The 23378-nt window shown below is 34.7% G+C and overlaps 1 protein-coding gene, 1 long non-coding RNA gene and 1 pseudogene across 2 annotated transcripts; 2 read left to right on the top strand and 1 right to left on the bottom strand.

Annotated features, from left to right (window-relative positions):
• Positions 1-2512: 2512 nt before the first annotated feature.
• LOC110275702 (uncharacterized) lies at positions 2513-3882 on the bottom strand. Its single transcript, XR_002368138.2, has 3 exons — positions 3547-3882; positions 2931-3152; positions 2513-2782 (listed from the first exon to the last, which is right to left on the bottom strand). It is a non-coding gene; the product is annotated as an uncharacterized LOC110275702 (long non-coding RNA).
• Positions 3883-6613: 2731 nt separating this feature from the next.
• On the top strand, positions 6614-9206 carry LOC107465388 (vacuolar-sorting protein BRO1-like; annotated as a pseudogene).
• Positions 9207-19696: 10490 nt separating this feature from the next.
• LOC107465362 (disease resistance protein RUN1-like) lies at positions 19697-22415 on the top strand. The gene is made up of 4 exons (XM_016084343.1): positions 19697-19833; positions 20886-21017; positions 21140-22223; positions 22359-22415. The coding sequence occupies exons 1-4, from the start codon at positions 19697-19699 to the stop codon at positions 22413-22415; spliced, it is 1410 nt and encodes a 469-aa protein (XP_015939829.1).
• The last annotated feature ends 963 nt before the right edge of the window (positions 22416-23378 follow it).

Genomic DNA, 23378 nt, shown 5'->3' with positions numbered 1-23378 from the left:
CGTTCTACATCAGATTGAATGAGTATCTCTTAGATTCCTTAATCAGAATCTTCGTGGTATAAGCCGGATTGATGGTGGCATTCATGAGAATCCGGAAAGTCTAAACCTTGTCTGTGGTATTCCGAGTAGGATTCTGGGATTGAATGACTGTGACGAGCTTCAAACTCCTGAAGGCTGGGCGTTAGTGACAGACGCAAAAGAATCAATGGATTCTACTCCAGCCTGATTGAGAACCGACAGATGATTAGCTGTGTTGTGACAGAACATAGGAACGTTTTCACTGAGAGGATGGGAGGTAGCCATTGACAACGGTGACACCCTACATAGAGCTTGCCATGGAAGGAACCCTGCGTGTGGGAAGAGGACTTCAAGGAAAAGTAGAAATTCAAAGGACAAAGCATCTCCAGAACTCCAACATATTTCTCATTACTGCACACCAAGTAACGATTTGATTCTCTTTTATTTTTCTAATAATTTTAAATACTTTGACTTCTTACAATTAAATCCAAATAATCTTATTGGCCTCCTGACTAAGATTAATAAAATAAACATTGATTGCTTCAAACCAATAATCTCCATGGGATCGACCCTTACTCACGTAAGGTATTACTTGGACGACCCAGTGCACTTGCTGGTTAGTTGTGCGGATTACAAATTCGTGCACCAGTTTCACCAAACATTTTCCCCATTTTACTGGAAAACATTCATAACTGGAAAATTTTGTAATCAGAACTTGCTTATTCTGTATGTAAGAGATCTTAACTAACATAATTATACAACTTTCCTTTACAAGATTAACAACTCTAATACATATACAATTTTTCATCAAGCTGTGTCAGCCATGGATGGTATTTCAAAATCTACTTGGAATATCTTTCTTCTGATTTGAGCTGTTGGATTCTTTGCCGTAGTCTACGCCGGTGGTCATGAATTTTCCAAAGGCCATGTCCCAATATAACCGTTGAGTATATGCCATGTGTGATAATGGGAGCTAGAATGTTATTTGTTTGTCACATAACCATTGCCAATTAGTTTATCCTTGAAACTATTACACAAAACCGAAAAATATTTTCAGAAGATTATATAAAATGTAAAGATAAGAAGATTACTTGAATCCATTCAAAACCCAAGCAGAGGGCAAGAAGTCCTTCAAGAAGAGGGGAATATATCTTTTTCATTTGGCGCTTCTCATACCATGCTGCAAACCGAAAGCAGACAGTGCAATCAGACTCATGAAACAGATATAATAAGTAGAAACTGCTTAATCAATGACTAGTAGATATTATATCATAGAGAAACTTTATAACTTTATGACTTTATTCCACCACTTTCTGAACCAAATGAAACTTTGTTCAATCTATGAATCTATGAACTGATTCTAATGCTTTGCTGCAGGGATAAGTAATTGAACCTTCAAACAGCTTTTTCAAATCTTGACGGCCCAAGCGAGATTGCAAAATAGGTGCCATAACATAAGTGGGATCTGAAAGAAGTAAACAAATAAGTAAGAGATTGTTAAGCAAGCTTAAAAACAAAATAAGTCAATACAAAGGGAAAACATGTTGAAGGGCAATAAGAAGAGGACCTTTGGGTGAGGCAGCCACATAATACAGAGAACCAATAAGAACAGCTGTGAGTACAGCTGCAGATGCTTGCGCAAAAGGTACAAACAGAGGCAATACCCCTGTCTACAATTTTGAAAATAAATCACCATTTAGCCACTGGAATGAAAACTTTTGCTTTGGATACTTGTAATAAGTAGCCCTTGTCAGATGGTATAACTGAAAAAGGAATAGTAACTTGAGCAATAGGTTCTTGGTAGGAACTCGCGTCAACAACTTCTGTAAATCCAAAAGCTTTTGCTGCGGCAACAACAAACACAATAACAAATAATGAACCAAGGATTGTGCTAGGTGAAAAAACAATATTCAGATCGATTTCAGGACTGATTTTGGCACCTTTTTCACACTTATGTGGATTCTTATCCACGCCAATTATTCGAGATGCTCCCCTTAGTTTTGCACCTTGTGCAACCTAATTAAAGGAGAATTCATAAATGATCTTGTAGTTTGGAAATGATAATTAGTAATCAATTGAGAACTGAAAAGTTAAGATAGACAGAGTTGTTCGCTGCACTTATAGAAAGGCCAACAGTTCCGAGACCAAATATCACCTCAGTTGATCCTTTTGTCACATTAGCAACATTCCATGCTGCGACTAGACCTTCCATGAGTGACATAATCAATCAGAAACCAAGAATTTATCAATGGAATTAAGAGTTATGAATTCATCGAAGCAAGGCAACAACTAGAGTTTAGTGGGCACTCTAATATTACTTTTAGATCAAGACTATACTCTAAGAAAATGCATGAAATGCCACTTTGATTCTAGACATATTATGTTTCAATACATGAAATGCCACATATAAGAACCATTCTCAACCCAAGCAAAATGTGAACTTCTAAGTTTAAGTTAAGCAATCATTATTTCAGGCATTCAATAAGCCCAACAACACATGAAGTCAGTATTTTGTATTAACAACTTCTGAAGAGGCAGCAGCTATGTATGAGCGTGAGAATCCATCAACCCAGTTAAATAGTTTCCAGTAAGTATCAGAACAAGAAAATTACAAATACAAGAAATAGAAAGCCTAAGATCATTATGAAACTATACTTACTTTTAAATCATGTGAAAGTTTTAAATTTTCTTCAAGATCGCTTTTTCTTTTGGCCAACTCATTAGATGCAGCTGTGATGGCTTCATTTTGCTTGTCATTGACTGCCTAATAAACAAAAAATATGTGAATTTGGGAATTGTAGTTCAACAAACTGCTGAAAGATAACCATAAATAACAAAGACATCAATAGTGATTTACTGAGTGAAACATAATAGATTAGTGAAAGACACACATATGAGCTGAGTAACTTTACCTTTTTTCCCTGATCAGGCAGCATATTCAAAACTGAGCATAAATGAACTTTTAATTATTTAAACAAAAGCTGCATCAACCAGCCCCTTCTCTCGGGTATAATCCAAATCACTCGAACTCCCACTTCCACTTCAAAATCCCAGAAAAAAGGGAAAACCCCACTTGCACTAGAACTCCCACATCAAGAGGGAATGATCAAAATGCAAAGAAATATCCCTCAGAGCTAATAAATAAGATAAAATATAAGCACATGAATCCAAAAATTGCAATTAACATGAGAAAAGCATGGATTGCATGTACAGAGGCAGCATCAACTTAATTTCACAAGTACATTTCAGCAGGGCAGCAGGTAGAATCAGGTCACATGAAACAGAAACAGCACAGCAATGATCACACCAACATCATTCAGCAAACAAGCAGTATTAAGCCATGTTGGATAAACAAGAACGGAGCAATTATCAGGCCTAGAATTCTCTAACCACAACCTAGCTACCTAACAGCATATATATCTATCTATCCTAACAAACATAATTAATCCGCAATCTAACTAAAAATAACAACAGAATTAATAAAAGAAAGTAAAGAAACAAAGCAGGAAGCAGGGATGAGGCAGGGACCTGGAATGTAGCAGAGACAGACTGGGAAATGGAAAGGGGAAGAAGAGCAGAAGTAGTGCCGCCCAGAGTTGGTGGTGGCTGGCTGAGCTCGCGGTGGCGCATAGAGTGGCGCGAACGGCGGAACGATGCAGGGCAGAGAGATTCAGCTTCTCTCTGTGGCAGTGACGAGAGCTGGGGGGGCAGAAGCGTTCGAAGGGAAGAGGAGAGGCGAGAAGAGAAGAGGGAAGGTAAGAATTGTGGTTAGCTTGCCAGACGGTGGGTCGCCGGACGGAGAGCACGGAGAGAGAGGAGCAGTGAGAGGGGGTGAGAAGAGGGAAGAAAAATAGGTAGAGAGGGAGGTGATTAATTTAGGGTTCAGTAGCTTCGTTTAGTTTAGCCTTTCTTTCTTTTTTTTCTTTTTTTTTAAAGAGACAAAACGACGCCGTTTAAGGGTATTACTTTCAAACCAAAAACTCGCTAAAAAACCAGACGGTTCTGCTGGTTTTCAAACCAAAAATCTGCTAAAAAATCCGACGATTTTGTCGGTTTACCGGTTAACCGTCGGTTCGACCGGTTTTTATTGGTTTTTTGTCAAGCGGTTTCTGACTTTATTCGGACTGGTTAGGTGATCGGATCTCGGTTATTCTGGTTGAACCGGCCGGTCTGGTTCGGTTTTTAGAACCATGGTTACGTTCCTCTAACCAACGACACCGTTTTGAGCAAATTTTAGAAAATCGGTCGGGTCTTGGTTCGGTTCGACTGACCGATTCTCGACCGATTCGAGGTCCAACGACGGTTTCTGAATCTTTTGGTTTTGATATATGACCGATTCATTTTTTATACCGGTTCACAGTTCGAACTGGTTTTCAGAATCTTGGTCCGAACCGCTTTTTCCCTCGGTTCACGATTTGACCGGTTCGACTAGTCAATTCGAACCGTTTTCAGAACTGCATTTTTTCCTTATTCCAAAAATTCGGCCAGGTGACGGTTCGGTTCGACCGACCAATTCTTGGCCGGTTCGACGGTTCAATTGCGGTTTTTGAAATTGGGGTTTTAACATTTGTCCGAGTTGTTTTTTGTAGCGGTTCAAGGTTCCACCAGTTCAACTGGCCGGTCCGAACCGATTTTCAGAAGATAATTATAACCATTCTCTCCTATTGTTTTTATTTTAAAATGCTTAATATATTTTAGTATCAAATTTTCAATTCAACTTACAATACAGAAGTGGTTCAAGGAATCTAAATGCTAGAGTGAAAATTAAGCTTCATCTAAATTCAACTAAAATCGAACGAAAGACAGAAACATTAATTTTCAACAAGAATCCATAAAAAATATAGTGCATAATAATTTTTTAAGTAAAAGAGATGAAACTAACAAGTCTTAGTAGTTAATATAAACTAAACATGACTACATGACAATTACAATTATTTAATTTTTGTTTGACTCATTTTGTTTATACTTATTGTAATTCCTAGTAGCAGATTCAATGACATTACGCAGCATCAAGTTGTGGGGCCTTAGAATCAAATCCAACGCAAGTCGCATCCTTGTACCATCATTAACCTGAAAAATATAAATATTTTAGGTTACCAACAAAACCATACACATTAGCAATTGAAGTACTAATTTTTTCAGCAAAAGAAAATTACATTTATTGTATAACTATACATCTTCCTATAGTTTGTCATCCAGGTTGCCACCCATACCCCACAATCATTATTGTGTTAAATAAGACGCAGTTAGCTTATGTAGATAAAAATTTAAAAGAGGAAAACAGAAATACAGATATTCCTTACGAGCCAGGAGCTTGTTCTCCTATTTCTAGTATATCCACAAATGCAAAATCAAGTATCCTTGGCTTGAACGGAGTGTTGTATTTATAGAACGAGTCATACTTGAGCATATCTTCCAGATATTTTGCCTATTTATATAGGAAAAATTAAATAAATGACGATATTTGAAACCTAAAAAAAATGTCATAAAAGTGAAAATGGGAAAATAAAAATGACGATATTTACTATACTCGATCTCTTTTGCTCTTTATTTGTAGCAATCGGTAGGGAGTCTAGCAGAATTGTTTGATGATTGCACAAATAAAAAACAAGCAGATACCAATGTGTGTTGTTTTCGTTGACAGGTAAAAAAATCTAGCACCAACTTTCACGTATTAGAATAGTACTAGATACAATTTTTTTTTTAAAATAAAAGGTATAGATCAGTTCATAAAGATAAATGCCAAAGTGTATAGGTAGTTGGTGATATGTTATGCTTTCTTATTCAATGACTACTTGTTATGTTGATACCTCAACTTGGAAACAACACTAGATCCCGTTTATGGCTTGCTCAGCAAGAAGAATCTGTTGCTAAGAGAGCTCTTTTACAATAGATGAACGCAATGCTACCTAAGATTAAACTGAAAAGGTCATCTTGCAAGGTTCAGGTTCATGTTCAGTTAGCATAATATCATAGAATGATCAACATTTTCTATCTCAACATTCTTTTGAAATTGATAATCCTTTATCTCCTGACATTTTTAAATTAGAATCTGAAGTGTTAAGTGATCCTGTTAATCCTCAAAGTCAAAATTTAATATTTAGATATTTCTTTTTACTATTTAACTTTTGAGTTTGTATTTTGATAAGATCATATGAATTTGGTTGATGATTTTTTGTGTATTGTTTTAAATTTGGAAGATATTTTAAGATGTTTATTTATAATTTATTTATTATTTTATTCTATAGCGATTTTTTCGGTTGAATCATCGGTTGGACCGGTTGGATCAATAAACCAATAAACCAGTAACTAGAGCAGTTTGATGATCGGTCCGGTTTTTAGAACCTTATTTACAAGTATAAAATAACAATTGTTAGACCAGCCCTATGGCAGTAATTAACAGTTGTTAGACCCGCCCGGCTTTTGGAGTGTTACCGGTTCAAAACGAAAGGCCTCCAAACGCCGTCGTTTTTATTTCTTCATTAAAAAAAAACAGATTCAGAAATCAAAAATCCCTCTTCGATAGATACCCTTTGGCCCTTTCTAAAACTTGGAAAGAAGTATAGAACTCAAAAACCCAACCCTAAACCCTAAACCCTGAGCGTTCGGTTAGAGAAAATTTGGCATTCATGTCAATCCTTGATGCCCGCCCGGTAAATTGTTGTACTATTTGTTATGATTCATTTGGCTCTTGGTGTGGCTAGGACATGTTGCTCAGTCATTGAACTTCCTATGCACTTTACCAGATTGAATCCGCACTTCCAACCTTGGCAAGGCCGATTATGTCTTTAGATCAAAATGAAGATGCTATTGTGGGATCTCTCAAGCAGAGCCTGGTTAGTTGCTGTTTTTGGTCCTGTTATGGTTATTTTATGATTGTGTATTATGATTTTCAAAGAATAAGATTCACTACCAGTTCTTGAATCAATAATTTATATGACTGTTATTTTTCTCTTAGAATTTTCTGGTATATGTGACAAATTTTTTGCTATATTGGCAATTTCAGTAATATTTTTGTTTTACAGTCCTTCAGTTCATCCTATCTGTGTCATATTGTGGGACAATGGAGTATTGATTAGAGTTAGCAGTAGGAAAAGGGATTTTAGTTTACAAAAGGAATATTAGTAATACATGTTCTAATTGTTTCATAGGGTTATAATTTTAAAAAATGACTACAACATTGGCATTAGATGTGTTTATAATTCTTATCAAATTTTGTGCTCGCTATTTCAGAGGCAAGTAGAAACTCTTGGAGCCCAAAGGGCTGGTCTTGAAGACATGCTTAAAGAGATGAAAAGAAAGGTACACCTGATTAGGATGCTTCTTGTGGAATTTTTTCCATCCTATGTAATCCGTGATTCATGAATCTATAACATGTACTATTTATCTTTGCTTATATTTCTAAAAATATCTTCAGGATGATATATTACCAAAGTTGATGACATCCACTGGCTCTCATGAGGATCTCTTTAAGAAGGAAATAGCAAAATATGACCATATTTGTGAAGAAATAGCTCAAATATTGAGGCACAGGAGCAACTGTTGATGCAGATCCAGGTATTGCATTATGTGCGCTCGCTTAAAAAGAATTGATGTATATTAGAACTTTCTAAGGGAAATATTTCCCAAACTGTCTTGGTGGTTTTTTTTTTAATACAAAATTTTCTGGGGTTCCCTTTTTACTTACTACATTGATTATTGTGAGCAAGCAACAATCTTCAATCATGTGATTCTAACAACCGTTTGCTTTTGTTTACAGGCTCAGAATGATGAATTCTCGGCTCTCTTCAATCTTGAAGACTATAAAGGTATATCGTATTTGGTTGTTCTCCTCAATATTGAATCTAATTTTAATGTACACAAAACTGAATATTAACCAGCAACAGAAAATTGTTTAAACTGATGCATTAATTAATGGACCTTCTTTTCTATTTCAGTGGTAATAGTTGAACTGGCTCTTATTATTTCATACAGAATGCTACCCTTTCTTTTTTTTTCGGTGTAGTCACCCTACTTGTCTGATGGTTGATCTTTTCATGGTTTCCTTATAATATCTCAGCTTCACGTGAAAAATGCTATAAGCAGATTGAAGCTGCCATAGCCAAGTTTCGAGAGATAAAAGACAACATTAATGAAGGGTTAAAATTATGTTACTCTGCAGGTTAGAACTTATCAACTATGTGTTGATTGAATTCTATTATGCAAGAAATTATCTGAGTATGATTAAATATATGGTTGAAAACAAGTACTTGCTATTTATGCAAATTTCTGTTCGATAGGATGCGATCACAAATGTAAAGCAGCAGAGCAATGACTTCGTAATGACAAGGAACATCCAGTGCAGAGAAATGATTGAAGATGTTCAAAGACAAGTGGCTGGTCTGAGTTTCCAAGATAAAAGCTCAGGTGCTTTTAGTAGTAGCTACCCACCAGTTGGAAGCCAAAACCAAAGACCCAGTACACAACAAACAGATCCTCGTCCCCAAACACCTTATTATCAACCACCTGAGCAGCCTCCGGTTTCTTCCTACAGACATCCCCCTCCCTCATATGGTTCAGTAGCGCATCAGCCTCCACCTCCATACCACATTCCACCAACATCTGCCGCTCCATACCAACCCCATCAGGTTCATCAGCAGGCACCAGCAGAGTATGGCCAACCAGCATATCCTGGATGGCGTGCCATACTATAATGCGCCGGCTCGGCAACCTGGTTCTGTTCCCAGGCCTCCATATACCGTTCCATCTCCATACCCTCCACCTCATCAAGGTGGATACTATAAGCAGCAATAGTGTTATCCAACCGTCTTCTATAATAAGAGAGATTATTCTTTCCGTCAGCTATCTCCTCAACAAATTGGATTTAGATATAACTGTTATCTTGAAGCTTTAGACCAGCGTGGAGAATTGGTATGTACTTTTTGGGTCGTTTCTGGATTTGTATTTTGTTAGTTTGCATTGTCATTGGTTTGTGAATAGTTTATACAAAAAATGTTGTAAGTACAGTTGGTTTATTTCCAATTTTCTACTTTATGCAGAGTGGGGTTCCCCCATTTATACATGCCAACTCGTCAGAAAACATATACTTGTATCACTACATATTCAAAGATTTCTTACCCTCTATTATGGTGATGAGTAGTATCATGTTCGGGATTGTTTGTCTCTAAAAGAATGTACTATGTGGATTGTCCATTGTGAACTTTTATGTTGTATATTTCCGTAAACTCAACAAAGAAAATTGTTGGATCGTAAGACGCACAAGAAATACAAGGGAATTAAAAAAAATTATGTTGTTAAGGCCTAAGGGGAACATCTTATTTGAACCCTGTTTAATAAAAAATTCATCTGGTTCTTGAGGTTAAAGAAAACTTGTGCGCGTCAAGCCATGAATATTTTGGTACTTGTGGATAGTCAAATATTTGTTTCTATCCTATTTGTTTCTGAGTGCCAAATTCTTGGCGAAAATGGGGACGAAATTTATGCATGTGTCAAATTTTAAATGAAGACACAATGCAGACATAAGACTTTAATCAAAAGTCCATAGCCAATGGATTGAGATTCTTTGTCCCTATTTTCTATCCCTTTCCATTTTCTCCACTCATAATTTGACACCCTAAGAACACAGTTTAGAAATCTCAAAATTGATGAGAACTATTAGGTGTAACATTTCTTCCAAGAGTAAAAGGAAATATACTATGATGCTAACAGAACCGTGAATCAGTGATGATAATAACATTATATTCCTTGGGCATAGATAAAATTGAGAAGAAAAAGCATGGGAGATATAAGGTTTTAGAAAGTTATGCCAATCTATGCCCATAGCATTAAAACCACTTGTAAAATGTATACAGATACCCGCTAAAAAGCACAACAACAGAGATTATAGTTATCATTCACTTCTCAAGCACCATAACTTCTTCCCTAGACGCAGATCCCATGACTTTGAATAACCATTAATTAATATTATTACACTACAATCGAGCATTCTCTTGGCAAATCGATGCAAAGCCTTGTATAGGAGCCAGTGAAATAAGCAAGCAGATAACATGAAATAACAAAAAAGACTTAAAGACCCGTATCAATGAGATAATCACCCAGCCTTTCAACAATCATGTTGCACTGCCCTGGAGTCATCAGCTCATCGTAGATTCCGATGATCAACGCTTGATTCGTCTTCTTAATGGTAACACCACCAAGACCCTGCATGACAAAGACAAGCTGAGATTTTAACAACCAATGGCCAATACCAGCATCAAGGTAACAACGGTATGGACATGGTGCAGCAATGAGTTTTACGCTGATGCTGATTCATTGTGAGCTATGGCCTAAAGCAGTCACATACCACAATTTGAATCCATGATTACATCATAAATTTACTCAATCAGATTAGCAGATTCACATTATCATAGATTGTTGTATTTTCTTTGATGAACTTGTGCAATCAAAATTCAAGCTATAATTAGAAACAGTCAGTACCTTCTTCCCTCGAATGATAGCGCCGGGTTCACCTTGTATAACCATATATTTGGTGCTACCGAGGTACAACCCGGTGGGGGCAAGCCATCAAGGCTCAGCAAAGTCGTTCATGATAGCAGTAATTTCCTTAGGCTTGAACTGCACAACACAAAAGACCAATCAAGAATAGATCAACTAAAACTATTTCAGATTGCAAGGATCACTTGACTTGTGCTATGAACCAAACACACTTGAAATCCCCAGCCACATGTTACTTGCACAAGTGATGTGAATATCCGATTTCATATATAACAATAACGAGTGTATGATTGATCTTATGTTGTTACATACTAATAAAAAGGAATGCATCTCATATCAGATAATCACATAGTCCAAACTCCAAGTCATTCCTAATGACTCTCTCCAAGCTTTAATTTATAGCATAAATTGCACTTAACAAGTGAAACATTAAGAAACTGAAAAATTAATCAATTAGCTCCAGTTGATAAAACTAAACAGCTATGGTTAAAGCGCGAATGTATCAAATTAACACCAAAACCATAGGATATGTCAGTATGTCACATGCAAATCAAATCTGATAAATCGGAGGAAAATTAATGAAAAAAAAAAGAACAGATGAATTTGGAAAACAAAGCACTAAGAAAGAAGGAGAGTTTTGGAGAGAGAAATTGAGAAGTATTAAAGATAACCTGAGGGAAATTAGAGCTCTGAGCCCAAACACTGCCGTCTTGGCCGACGATTGCGGCGGAGGAGAGGTGGTTGCCTTCAATTTCGCAGAGAAGGTGGTCATCGACGTAGGTTTGCCACGACGGCAACCGGCGAGACGACGGCAAGTGGTGATCCGACGGCGAACTGCTCCAAGCCACGAACAGAGAAGCCAGCAAGAATGGGTACGACGTGCCGAGCTACCTAGTTTCGGACAGGGGAAGAGGAAGAAGCGGAAGCGCTGAGGACCCGGAGACAGCGGCCGGGCTAGGGTTTTGTCGCTTTGGTTTGGGTCTTTAACTGCTTTTTTTTAGAGGGGGGCACGAATAATCAAGAGTTAAGAGAATTGGAGAAGATGAAGAATAATTTTGATTTTTTGTTTTTTTAATATGTTTTTATTTTGTTATTTCAATTATTTAAAATTATAAAATTAGGATTAATTGTTAATTGAATTCTAAAATTTGATTAATTTAAAAGGGTATTTTTGTTTAATCAAATAAAGGAAGGATGTTTAAGTCTTTTTATAAAATTAAATAAATAAATAATTTTTATTTTTATTTAATTAAAAGGGTATTTTAGTAAAAGTAGTGATATACTATATATTTAGAAAAAAAAAATTAAATACTGACGTGGAAAATAAATTCTACATGTTTTATTGTTATTTGTCTATATTTTAAACGTATCAGTATGTATGAATTTATTATCGTACCGTAGCAATCACCAAAAATTTAATAACCAAACCAATCATTAATTATGTTAGTAAGAAGTAATTCACGTCAAAAAAAGTAACGAGTGAGAAGACTGCGGAGATAGCGATGGCATCAGCGCTGGCTATACTAAGAAGGACGGGAATTTAACAACATAGTTAAGGAATGATGCATTGAAAAAAAAGAGAGATTGTGCAAGAGTGCAGTAATGACGACGACGGTGCTTCTTGTCACGACGACGGCGATACTTGGAAGGACCCAAGCTACGCGATGAAGAAAGAATTGAGAAGTGGAAAAGTGCTTCAATTAAGTGGGTGAGATTTTGATATTTTAAGAAATTATACCATTAACCATATTAAATAATAAATTACAAAAATAACCCAACTATGGTTAAGACCAATTAAAATTTAACGCATCATGAAAGATAACTTACATTTATTTTAAAGAGAGTTGGGTAGCATTCACCTTTTCTTGTTTGTTCTACATTGCTAGTGTGGTCTTGACATTCAGGTGTTTCAAGATCCATTGGTTCCCCTTGCTTTTCTTTGTATGGTTCATCAGCAGTCATATCATGGACGTTATGATTAAATTCTTGTAGTTTTTCTTCCAAATGTTTGGCCTCTTCCATCCTATCTAGCTGATCATAATAATTTTCATTTGAATTGTCTTGGAACACATTGTTTTTAACTGAATCAATACATAGAGGCAATGCAGCATCATGTTCAGTTGGTGTTTCTTCAATTCCTTTGCCTTTGATCTGCACAATGTAATTTTAAAATAGCGGTAAAATAATTATAACTATGTTTGTAATTATGGCATGTTTTGAGTAAGATGGAATGAAGTCAACAAAGCTTTTTCAATACTTCTCTAAAAACTTAGGATTATAAAACACTTCCAGCCTCTACCAATAATATTATAAGAAGGTAAACAACTATGGCAATATACAACTATTTTTTCTAATTTTATTGACTGATAATATAATTATTTTATACTGTCAGAGTGTCAGTATATAAAAATTAATGTCAGACATAAAAGAAAATTTTTTACTTACTATGTTCTCCTCATCACTTTTTCCACCACTAGTCTTGTTTTCATTGGGAGCGGATTTTATCTTCTCTTCTGAAAATGTCAATTATAATGACTAATAAATAATATAATTGCAAAAATTTTACATTATCCGTACTTTTAACTAATATAATTGCAAAACTGACCAAATTATAGTAAATAACCATTCACCTTAATACAGTTTATGTACAATGATTTGACAATTTGTGTGGAAACGGTACTAATTTATTACTGTAAAAGCATAATTGTATGAGATTAGTGAGGTGAATTTTTACTGCAATTTGGTTACTTACCGATTTTCCAATCAAAAGATGATTGTTCATTCATTTCTCTTTTTCGCTTTGATTTCTGGTTTTCGATGTCATTGCTCTGCTTCTCATTAAATCTTTCTTTCTTTTTGTCTTGAGGTGGAGTCTGGACATGGCTGTGATCTTGAGATCCATGTGGTGGATGAAAGTGTAAATATTGCACTGATGATTCCTCCTCCATTTCTTTTTTCTTCTTATCTAATTTCAGTAAAAATCTCTGCAATTCTAATTCATTTATGATGTGGACACCACACTCTTTAATAATAATGGAGTCATCAACTTCCCGTGTCAGTTGCAACACTGAACTTAAGATGAAAACTTGGCCCATATTGTCCGAGAATTTTGTCAGTGAGGAATGGATCATACCATATATATACATGATCTGAGTTCAATTCACTTATAGTTATATCCTCCCACGAAGAATTCTTGCCTCCTGCAAAGTTGTATTCGCATCGGATTTTGGCACCGTGCTTCTCCATTCCATGACGCGGTGAAAGAACAACTGAATAGATAAAGCCAAGAAAATTGGAAGGAGATTCAGGGAGTTCAATTGTTATGGAGGAGGATTTCTCCGTTTTATATGCAAATTGCTTCGGGATTGTGTCTCCTGGCAAACAGACCTCCACACTATTGTAGTTGTAGCTATGGACATCAATTGCATAGCTTCTTACCATGACATTGCTAGATACAGCACTCACCATTGTTGAATGGATGCTTTCCATGATCGAATGCAATGTGTGTCCAGCCGACAATTTCAAGCTATTATTGAAGGAGATGCGTTTCGTCTTTCCCACCATCTTTGTTGCCAGAGTGTTTAGAGCTGATACAAACTCCAATGAGATGCAGTTATCAGCAGAGAACTCCTTGATAGAAGATGGAAGCTCTGGCAGTGTCTCAAGAAACTTGCAATTATTTAGGGACAAAATTTTCAGCTCTTGAAGACACTTGATGGTTGCAGGCAACCAGGTCACATTGCTTCCATCTAGCCTTAATTCGCGCAATTTTGATAAGGAATCAATGTTGTCAGGAAATTCAAACAAGTGACTACAATCCTTCAAATGTAGTATTTGTAGAGATGATAAGCCGTTAAACAGGCCTTGCAGCTGATGGCTTGTCAATTTCTAGTCCACTGTATAAATGCTACAACTCCTTAAGCAATCTTAAGGCTGATAGCTCCTTTGGAAGATGCTTAACTCTTGAACCTTCTAAAATGAGGCATTCAACCTTCTGTAGTTTCCCGATTGATTTGTCCATCTTTTCAACCTTTGTGTTGCTCAAATCCAAGTTTTCAATTAAATCTGACGATACCACAAATTCTGAGATTTGAGCAGCCTTTGACACTTATGTGCTGCAGAGAATTCAAATGTCTTTCGGCCTTAACACACTGCAAATTTGTACACCTATCCAGGATCAAAGAAACAAGTGTGTTGGAGGAAAAAACATATGAATGAAGAATAGGCAAAGTCTCACAACTGGAGAGACTCACCCATCTGAGTCTTTTAGCCTCAGACAAATCTGGAAGCTCTTCTAACTCTTTGCATTCGCTTAAGTCGTTCCCTTCTAAATTATTAAGTTCCTGTTCCAATTGCACAAAGTACTGAGTCATCAGAATGGAAAATCTTCAAATCTGAATTTAACAAAAAGAAAACCTGATCATGACTCATGAGTATGTATGTTTATATCTTTACCTGCTTTTCCTCCCAGAGTTTCTTGACATGGCTGTGCGGCATGCGAATCTCAACAAGTAACTTAGCATAAAAACTTGGTTCAGAGCTAAAGGAATTCCCCCGGCATACTTAACAACCTTATTCACCAGAATCTCATAAGGCTTTGGAGGATGCTTTCCTCGAATGCTTTCAGGCTAAGAAGCTCTATAGATTTTGAGTCGTCTCATTGTTTGACCTCAAATATCCAATCAACTCTGTTTTCAAGCAAATGCTTATGTGTTGTTGTTATAATAAGTTTACTTTCTCGACTGTGGGCTCTTGTACCCTTCACACACTACTTCTAACAATGGTTGATCAGAATCCTTCACATTGTCGAGGATAGTGAGAACTTTCTTTTTGCTAAGGCTGCTCATACTGTTCACGAACCCTGTTGCATCAGTGGTAATTCGTTCCCTCAATAGCTATGAGAGAAGCCTTTGAGGCGTATATTCTTTTGCATTTTCCGCATAGCAAACATGGTCATAATGAGGAAAGGATTTTGCAAATAACATTTTAGCGATGGTTGTCTTCCCTATCCCACGCATACCCCAAATTCCAATTACTCGGTGTTGCTTCATGTTGACTTTAACAATCTTACGGATTTCTTCAATTCCAACCAGGCCTGTTGGCACTATGGGATGCTTTAGGATACGCATTTTCAATACATCATTCACAACCTTTCTGATGAGTTCATGATCGTCCCTACAATGAATTCAAAAACCAAATAAACTGGCTCTCTTCTTCTCTAAGAAATATCATGTTATTACATAATTTTCGTAACTGTTTTTTGGTGTTTAAAAACCTAAAATACTTCAAGTCGTCAAGTACTCAGACTTCCATTCTCTATTACTATTTCTACTAAGATAAGAGAAGTGCTAGGGCTAGGGCAAGTAGATTTTGTGATTTGTAGTCATTAATTCACTATCATTAGTATTATTGATTTGAATTTGGATCCTCTAAATTTTAAATTTTTATTTTAGATGATAAAGTGTGATTTATCATCTTTGAATATTTTTTCTCTTATATTTTCTCTTGATCCCACATATATAATAAATAGTGAGATATCACACTTTACCCTCTAACGTGAAATTCAAAATTTAAAAGATCTAAATCTTTGTGATTTGTAGCCATTAATTAACTATTATTAGTGTTTTTAATGGTGTAAAATTATATCTAATAGTGTGAGATTACTCACTTTTCTTTTGTTAATTAAATAGTGGACAGATTTACTAATTCTAAAAAGGGACCTACACCATTGTCTTACTATACTTTTTCCTTTATTGTACTGGACACATCAATGAATATCTTTTTTATTTTTCTAATTTCTAATTTCAAATATATGTATTCTGTATATTTTCAAAACAAATTATGAATGAAATTATTTTTTTAAAAACCATTCATCAATTTTTAAGACTATATATTTTGAATAAAGGAAAAAGATGGCCTGTATTCCAAATTACTTGATTTTCGTTTCTTAATTTTTTTATTTTTTGTTTTAAGATTTTGTAAAGTAAAAAAAGAGTTTATTCTTTTATTATTTTCTCTTTTTTTCTTTATATAATTCTAAAACAAATACTACTAAACAATGAAAAAAAAGGTAAAACCAACTTATCCAACTTTAACTATTAATTTCATTTGAACATAAAATTTGATTATCTTAAATTTTATTGGTTTTGATATATATAAAATTTTAATTTTAATTTTAGTCCAAATATTTAAAAATTGTTTTGATTTGGTTTCATATAGAGCAGGTCATAAATTTTCAAAATATTAGATTTTAGTCCCTCAAACTTTTCAAAAAAAAAATTGGAACTATTATTTAATGGACTTAAACAAATTATCATTATATCAAAGTCACCAAAAAAAAAACAAATTATCATTACTTTTATGAACTTAAAAACAAACATAGTATTTTCATATAGTATAGGGACCAAAACCAAGAGAAACAAAACAAGTTAGACATTTTCATATTTATAATCAAACTTTAAAAGTAATGTAATTAAATTTACAAATAATATAATTAAACTTAATTTACATTTATAATAAAATGTTATAAATAATCTAATTAGTTAAATTTATATTTACAAATTAAATACAAATAAAATAATCAAAATACACTAATGATGACTAATTTTTCATATATATTCATAAAAAAGTTTAATTATGTTTTTCTGTAAAAAACCGTTGATTATTTTGATGATGGAACACTCTGATAAAAAATAAATAAAATAACAGATAGTATATATCTTTTCTCTGTTGGATTCACTCTCTGCAAAATCTCTTTCGTATTTTGCAAAGGCCTTCTCAAAACTTCCACTTTGGTTCCGTATATCTGATGGATCAGTTCTATAGAACACTGATATAACAACCTGACCGTGATATTCCCTCCATTGAAGAATCTTGACGAGCTCTTCCAAGCACCACTTCGAGGTTGCGTACTTTTCTGAGAAAACCACGATCGATATTAGCGAGCTCTCGATCGCTTTCTCGAGTGCTGGCCAGACTTCATCTCCTCTCTGGAGAAGACAATCCATGTATGCTCGGATTGTCTTGTTTGCCAGAGCGTTAAACAGATGGACAGTGAAGGTTTCGCGAGTGTCCTCACCTCTGAAGCTAATGAATACATCGTACTTTGTTGTATAGGAAGACGACGACATATTATCGAATTACAACTCTAACTATTATTGAGATTATTATTGCAGAGAGTAAATATAACTTGTTATCACTCTGAGATGAATGCTTTGACAATTGACACTTTTCTTAACAGCAAGAATGCTTTGACAATTGACACTTTTCTTAACAGCAAGAATGATGATTTTCGGAGCTTCAAAATCTTAAAATAGTAAATTTATGAGTCTCTTATATTATAAATTTTTTGTCTTTTTTTTTATTTTTTTAATGTAAAATTAATTTCATACACCTCACACTTGCAACATGAACATAGTATTATAAATACCATTGCCAAAGAAGATGAAACGGCCACTGTTAACATTAAATTAAGGAAAGACTGGAAGGTCACTCATGTATGTCACCTATTCAAATCATACTCATTAGTGCCATGCGATTTATAAGCAAACCTCCAGCCACCAAGTACAAGAAATTTACCTTATATATGGCTACACTTTTTATTAATTAGTTATGCTTATAAAGTATAGCCTTTTCTAATAATAGGGTATGCTTGGACTGCCTTTCAAGTTTCATCAAGTTTCATGTATATTTTTTTTGGTGTACTTTTCATTTTAATGGTATATATAAAAAGTAAATTACCATATGTATCCATGAAATATACAGACGCTAATAAATGTATCAATCAAATAAAAAAATAATTATTATACCCATAAAAAATGAGTTCCTAATGATAGAAATACCTAACCCTACAAAAATCCCAAATTTCCCACCTTTCAACTGCCACCATCATCCTCTCTCTTAATTTAACAATTAATACAATTTTAACAAGAATTAACCAATAAACTAAAAAATTAACTAATCATTCAATAATCCAATCAATCAAAAAAAAGGAAACAGAGTACAATACAGTAGTACAGAAACACAGGTTGTGATGCATGGACATTGATATAGATATAGGATACAGCACGACATGGGACACATCGACACACAAATTTTAAAAGCTTATAAGACACGGGAACACGCACGCATACATTTTTTATATTAAAATGTAAATTAATTTTTTAATTATTTTTAATGTCTTATTTTAATTATATAAATTATATAAATTTTTTATTTTAATAAATAATAATATATACAATTTTTAAATTTATTTTAAGAATACATATTAAGAATAAGGTTGGACACACCGACACGTGATGATATTTAGGTGTGTACAAACGTGTCCGAGAAAGAATTTTTTATTTTTTATTTAGACACGGTTGAACACGGCAAACACGCGTGTTAGACGAGTGTCGATAAGTGTTGTATCCGAAATGTTTCCGACATACTGACATAACAACTCATTAAAGTGTCCGTATATCATACAACATAGCCAATCATTCAATGATTCAAATTTAAAAATCAATGAAGAATAGAGAAAATAATTACCAGAATAAAAAAAATCAATATAAACGGAGTTTTAACCAAATTTTTACCATAATTTTAAATTTTTAATAAAGATTACAAGATTAACTAATGAACTAAATCCACTAAATTAACACCATTTTAACAAAGATTAACCAGTGAACTAAAAAATTAACTAATCATTATGATTCAATCAATCAAAAACAAGGAAATAGAGTACAATACAGCACATAAACACATTCAATGGTTCAAATTTAAAAATCAATGAAAAACAAAGAATAGAGGAAACAAGACCAGAATTCCCAAAAAATCAAAATAAATAGAGTTTTAACAACATTTTTAGCATAATTTTTAATTTTTAATAAAGATTAATAAGGTTAATAGTGAACTAAATCAATTAAATTAGCACAGTTTTAATAAAGATAAACCAATGAACTAAAAAATAAAGTAATTATTCAAGGATTCAATTAATCAAAAACAAAAAAATTGAGTACAATATAGCATAAGAATAGAGTTAATCATTCAATGATTCAAATTAAAAAATCAACAAAGAACATTGCACAAAAAAATGAAGATCAGAATCCCAAAGAAAATCAATGTTCTAGAAAAATCTAAAAAAAATCATTGAATCAATGTTCCAAGCAATGAATGAAGAACAAAGAATGAAAATTTAAAAAAAATGTGCCTTCGTTCTGGGCAGTTTGAGCAGAGGGGCAGAAGCACGGCAGAGACAAAGACTAGGCGCAATCAGGACGATGGACGGCGGCAGAAACACGGTTGGAAAAACGAAGAGCAGACGGCGAACGATGTGCTTGAGTAAGAAGCTGCGCTTAGTGAATGAGGAGAGGAGTTGGAAACTTCGACCACGACTTCTAGACCAGGACGGTTGTGTCTGAGCGCGACGAACGATGACTGTGAAGACCAGAAACTAAAGACAAGCTCGAGAAAGATGCACAGATTATTAAATGAGGAAAAAGCGCAGAGTCACGAATGACCAGACGAAAACACGGTGATGTCTGAGCTCAATCAACAGCGGCGCTGAGTGAGACCTTCGTGCGGAGGGGGAATAACCTAGGGTTTGTGTTGGGGGGGTGGGGATATATCTGAATGAGGAGAAGGAGAAGTGAAGAAGAATAAGACTTTCTTTTTTTAAGAAAATGCAAAACGGCACCATTTTAACAGAACCAGTCTTATCTCGGTTCGATTCAACTTATCGATTCTCACTCAGTTCAACGTTTTTGAACAATTTTATAATCGGCAATTTTAAATGTTGAGCCAAATCGCAAAGAGATTTGGTTCAAGCTTGGATTAGTCCGTCCAGACAGTCTAGTCAAATTTTCAAAACCATAATTATATGAAATCAATACGTGTAAAAAGTTGGTAGTGTAATTTTTTAGAATTTAACTATCTTAGTGCATATTTTAATAGCGTAATAATAGAAATTTTTTAAGTTTTTGATATGCTCAATATAAAATATAAAAGAATTTATTTTTTTAATAATTTTTAATAAATTATTTTTTATGATATTCTTAAAATGTGCCCTGAACAAATGATAGCAAGATCTAATATTTTATTAGGAACAAAGTCATCCTCTTGATACGCAGACATTGTTTCAAAATGAACGACTGCTAATAGTTTCTTGTGACACATGGCCTCAAACTATATGGACAAAGTTTTGTATGAAGCTTCCCAACCTCCAAAAATTGACTCCACTGCCATCTACTTTGCTAACCATGCTTTGCAATAACTTATGGTGTAGTTAAATTTCGACTGTACTTCTGCAATCACTGATTTCACCTTTATAAATGGGTCAACTTCTACCAATGGCTTTATTGCTTTTGCAATTACGTTGATCCATCACATGTAAGGTATCAGCTAGGAAGTTACAGTGAAGCGTTTAAAAAATACTTGCAGAATAACAAGAAGGCGGAGGTTCAGAAGTGGAGGGAAGCTCTCACTGTAGCAGCAAATTTAGAAGGCTTGAACTCCCGTTCTTATAGGTAAGTATGCGTATATTGAGTTAAGGAACCCCTTTTAGTTCAATTTTGTTGACGATCGTGTTACACTGCTCCTAATGTTATGTCTTGACCCCCCTCCCATTTCCTCTTCCTTCATATTGTAGGGACGAAATTGAATTCATTCAGAATATTGTAAAAGATGTTTTTCAAAAGCTGATTGACCATTACCCACCCAATGATAGTAAAAGTCTCGTTGGCATTAGTGAAAATCTTGAAAAGGTAGAATCACTATTAAGTGAATCTGTTGAAGTCAAAATGATTGGAATTTGTGGCATAGGGGGTATAGGAAAAACAACTCTAGCAAGACTTATATTTGAGAAATATTCTTATACGTTTGAAGGCTCCTGCTTCTTAGAAAATGTACGGGAAAGATCAAGAAACTATGGACTAACTGAGTTACGTCGTCGACTTTATTTGGAGCTCTTACAGGGAAAATTTTGGCAAAATAACACAGGAAAATCCACTTTTGTTGAGGACAGGGTAAGCAAACAAAGAAATTTCATAGTTCTTGATGACGTGAGTAGTTTAGAGCAATTAGATTACCTGGTTCAGAAGCTTCAATGGTGTGGTGCAGGAAGTAAGATCATTATCACAGCTAGAGACAAAAATGTGCTGGTTTCAACAGTTGAAACAATATATGAGATGAAGATATTAGATTCTCATGAATCATTTAAACTGTTTAGTTTGAATGCATTCAATGAAGACTATCCACAAATTGGATACGAGGAGCTATCATGGAAAGCGGTTGGCTGTTGCAAAGGCATCCCACTAGCCTTAATAGCATTGGGTTCTTTTCTTCATTCAAAGAGTAAAGCTGAATGGCATAGTGCATTGCAAAAGCTTGAGAAGACACCAGATCCAGAAATTCAGAATATTTTAAGATTGAGTTATGATGGAATAGATGAAGAGGCAAAACAAATTTTTCTAGACATCGCATGTTTTTTTAAGAGAGAGCTTGTAGAATACGTAGTTAATCTGTTAGACAGTTATGGCTTGTATGCAGCTATTGGCATGAGATCCCTTCTTGATAGAGCTTTAATAGCTATATCTCATAATTGTGTGCGGATGCATGACTTGATCCAAGAATTAGGTTGGGATATCGTTTGTCAACAATCTAGTGAAAATCCTGAAAATCGTAGCCACTTGTGGGATTCTAATGATATTCAGGATGTTTTGGGAAACAACAAAGTAAGCCACACACTCTTTTCTGGGAGAAAATTTGTTAGAACAGAGATATAGTTTAGTTGAATTCCTAGAGGCAATGTTTTGATATTACTTGATTTCATTTGATTTAATTCATTTCTTTTTCTTTTTGTTTATCAGGGAACTGATTCTATTGAAAGCATAGTGTTTGATATGTCTCAAATAGCAGATCTATAGTTGAATGCTGATACATTCAAAAAGATGCATAAGTTAAGATTTCTCAAATTATATATCCCACATGAAAGTGATGGCAGATTAAATAAACTGCAGCTTCCCGTAGGACTAAAGCCATTTCCTTAAAAGACTTTGGGATGGGGTTCAGGTTTGTACACAATGCATGTTTTGTCATTTGTTTGATGGATGGGTGTGATTTTTTAACCCCATATTATGGTTTACCATTTTGGTTTTTCCATTTGCATTATTGCAGAATCTTGTTAATTTAGAGGAAGTAGATCTAACAGATTCCTAAAAGTTGGTGGAACTTCCAGATTTTTCCAAGGCAGATAATCTCAAAAGTGTACATCTGTCTGGCTGTCGAAGTTTGCGTCATATCCATCCATCTCTTTTATCACTTGGAAAACTTGAACTTTTAGATCTTCTGAACTGTGCAAAACTTGAGAGGCTTGAAACTAAGATGCATTCAAAATCTCTTAAGCACCTCTATATCAAGAGCCGCACAAGCTTATCCTATGTCAGTCACTTTTCATCTTTACAGAAATTACTTCTAGATGGAAGCTGGTAGCGCGAAATTGTGATCTCTTCTTTTCACAACTCAAATAATCCCCGGTAATGAATCCAAAAACTTGGTGTTCAATACCATGGCATAAACACAACTTTGCACAACTAACCAGCAAGTGTACTGGGTCATCCAAGTAATAAACCTTACGCGAGTAAGGGTCGATCCCACAGAGATTTTTGGTACGAAGCAAGCTATGGTCACCTTGTAAATCTCAGTCAGGCAAACTCAAATGGATATGAATGATATACGAATAAAACATAAAGATAAAGATAGAGATACTTATGTAATTCATTGGTAGGAATTTCAGATAAGCGTATAAAGATGCTTGATCCCTTCCGTCTCTCTGCTTTCCTACTGTCTTCATCCAATCCTTCTTACTCCTTTCCATGGCAAGCTTAATG

The sequence above is a fragment of the Arachis duranensis genome, chromosome 9 (genome assembly GCF_000817695.3).
Source record: "Arachis duranensis cultivar V14167 chromosome 9, aradu.V14167.gnm2.J7QH, whole genome shotgun sequence".
Classification (NCBI taxonomy): Eukaryota; Viridiplantae; Streptophyta; class Magnoliopsida; order Fabales; family Fabaceae; genus Arachis; species Arachis duranensis.
The sequence above is the reverse complement of the archived record's forward strand: the minus strand, read 5'-3'. Positions and strand labels throughout refer to the sequence as shown.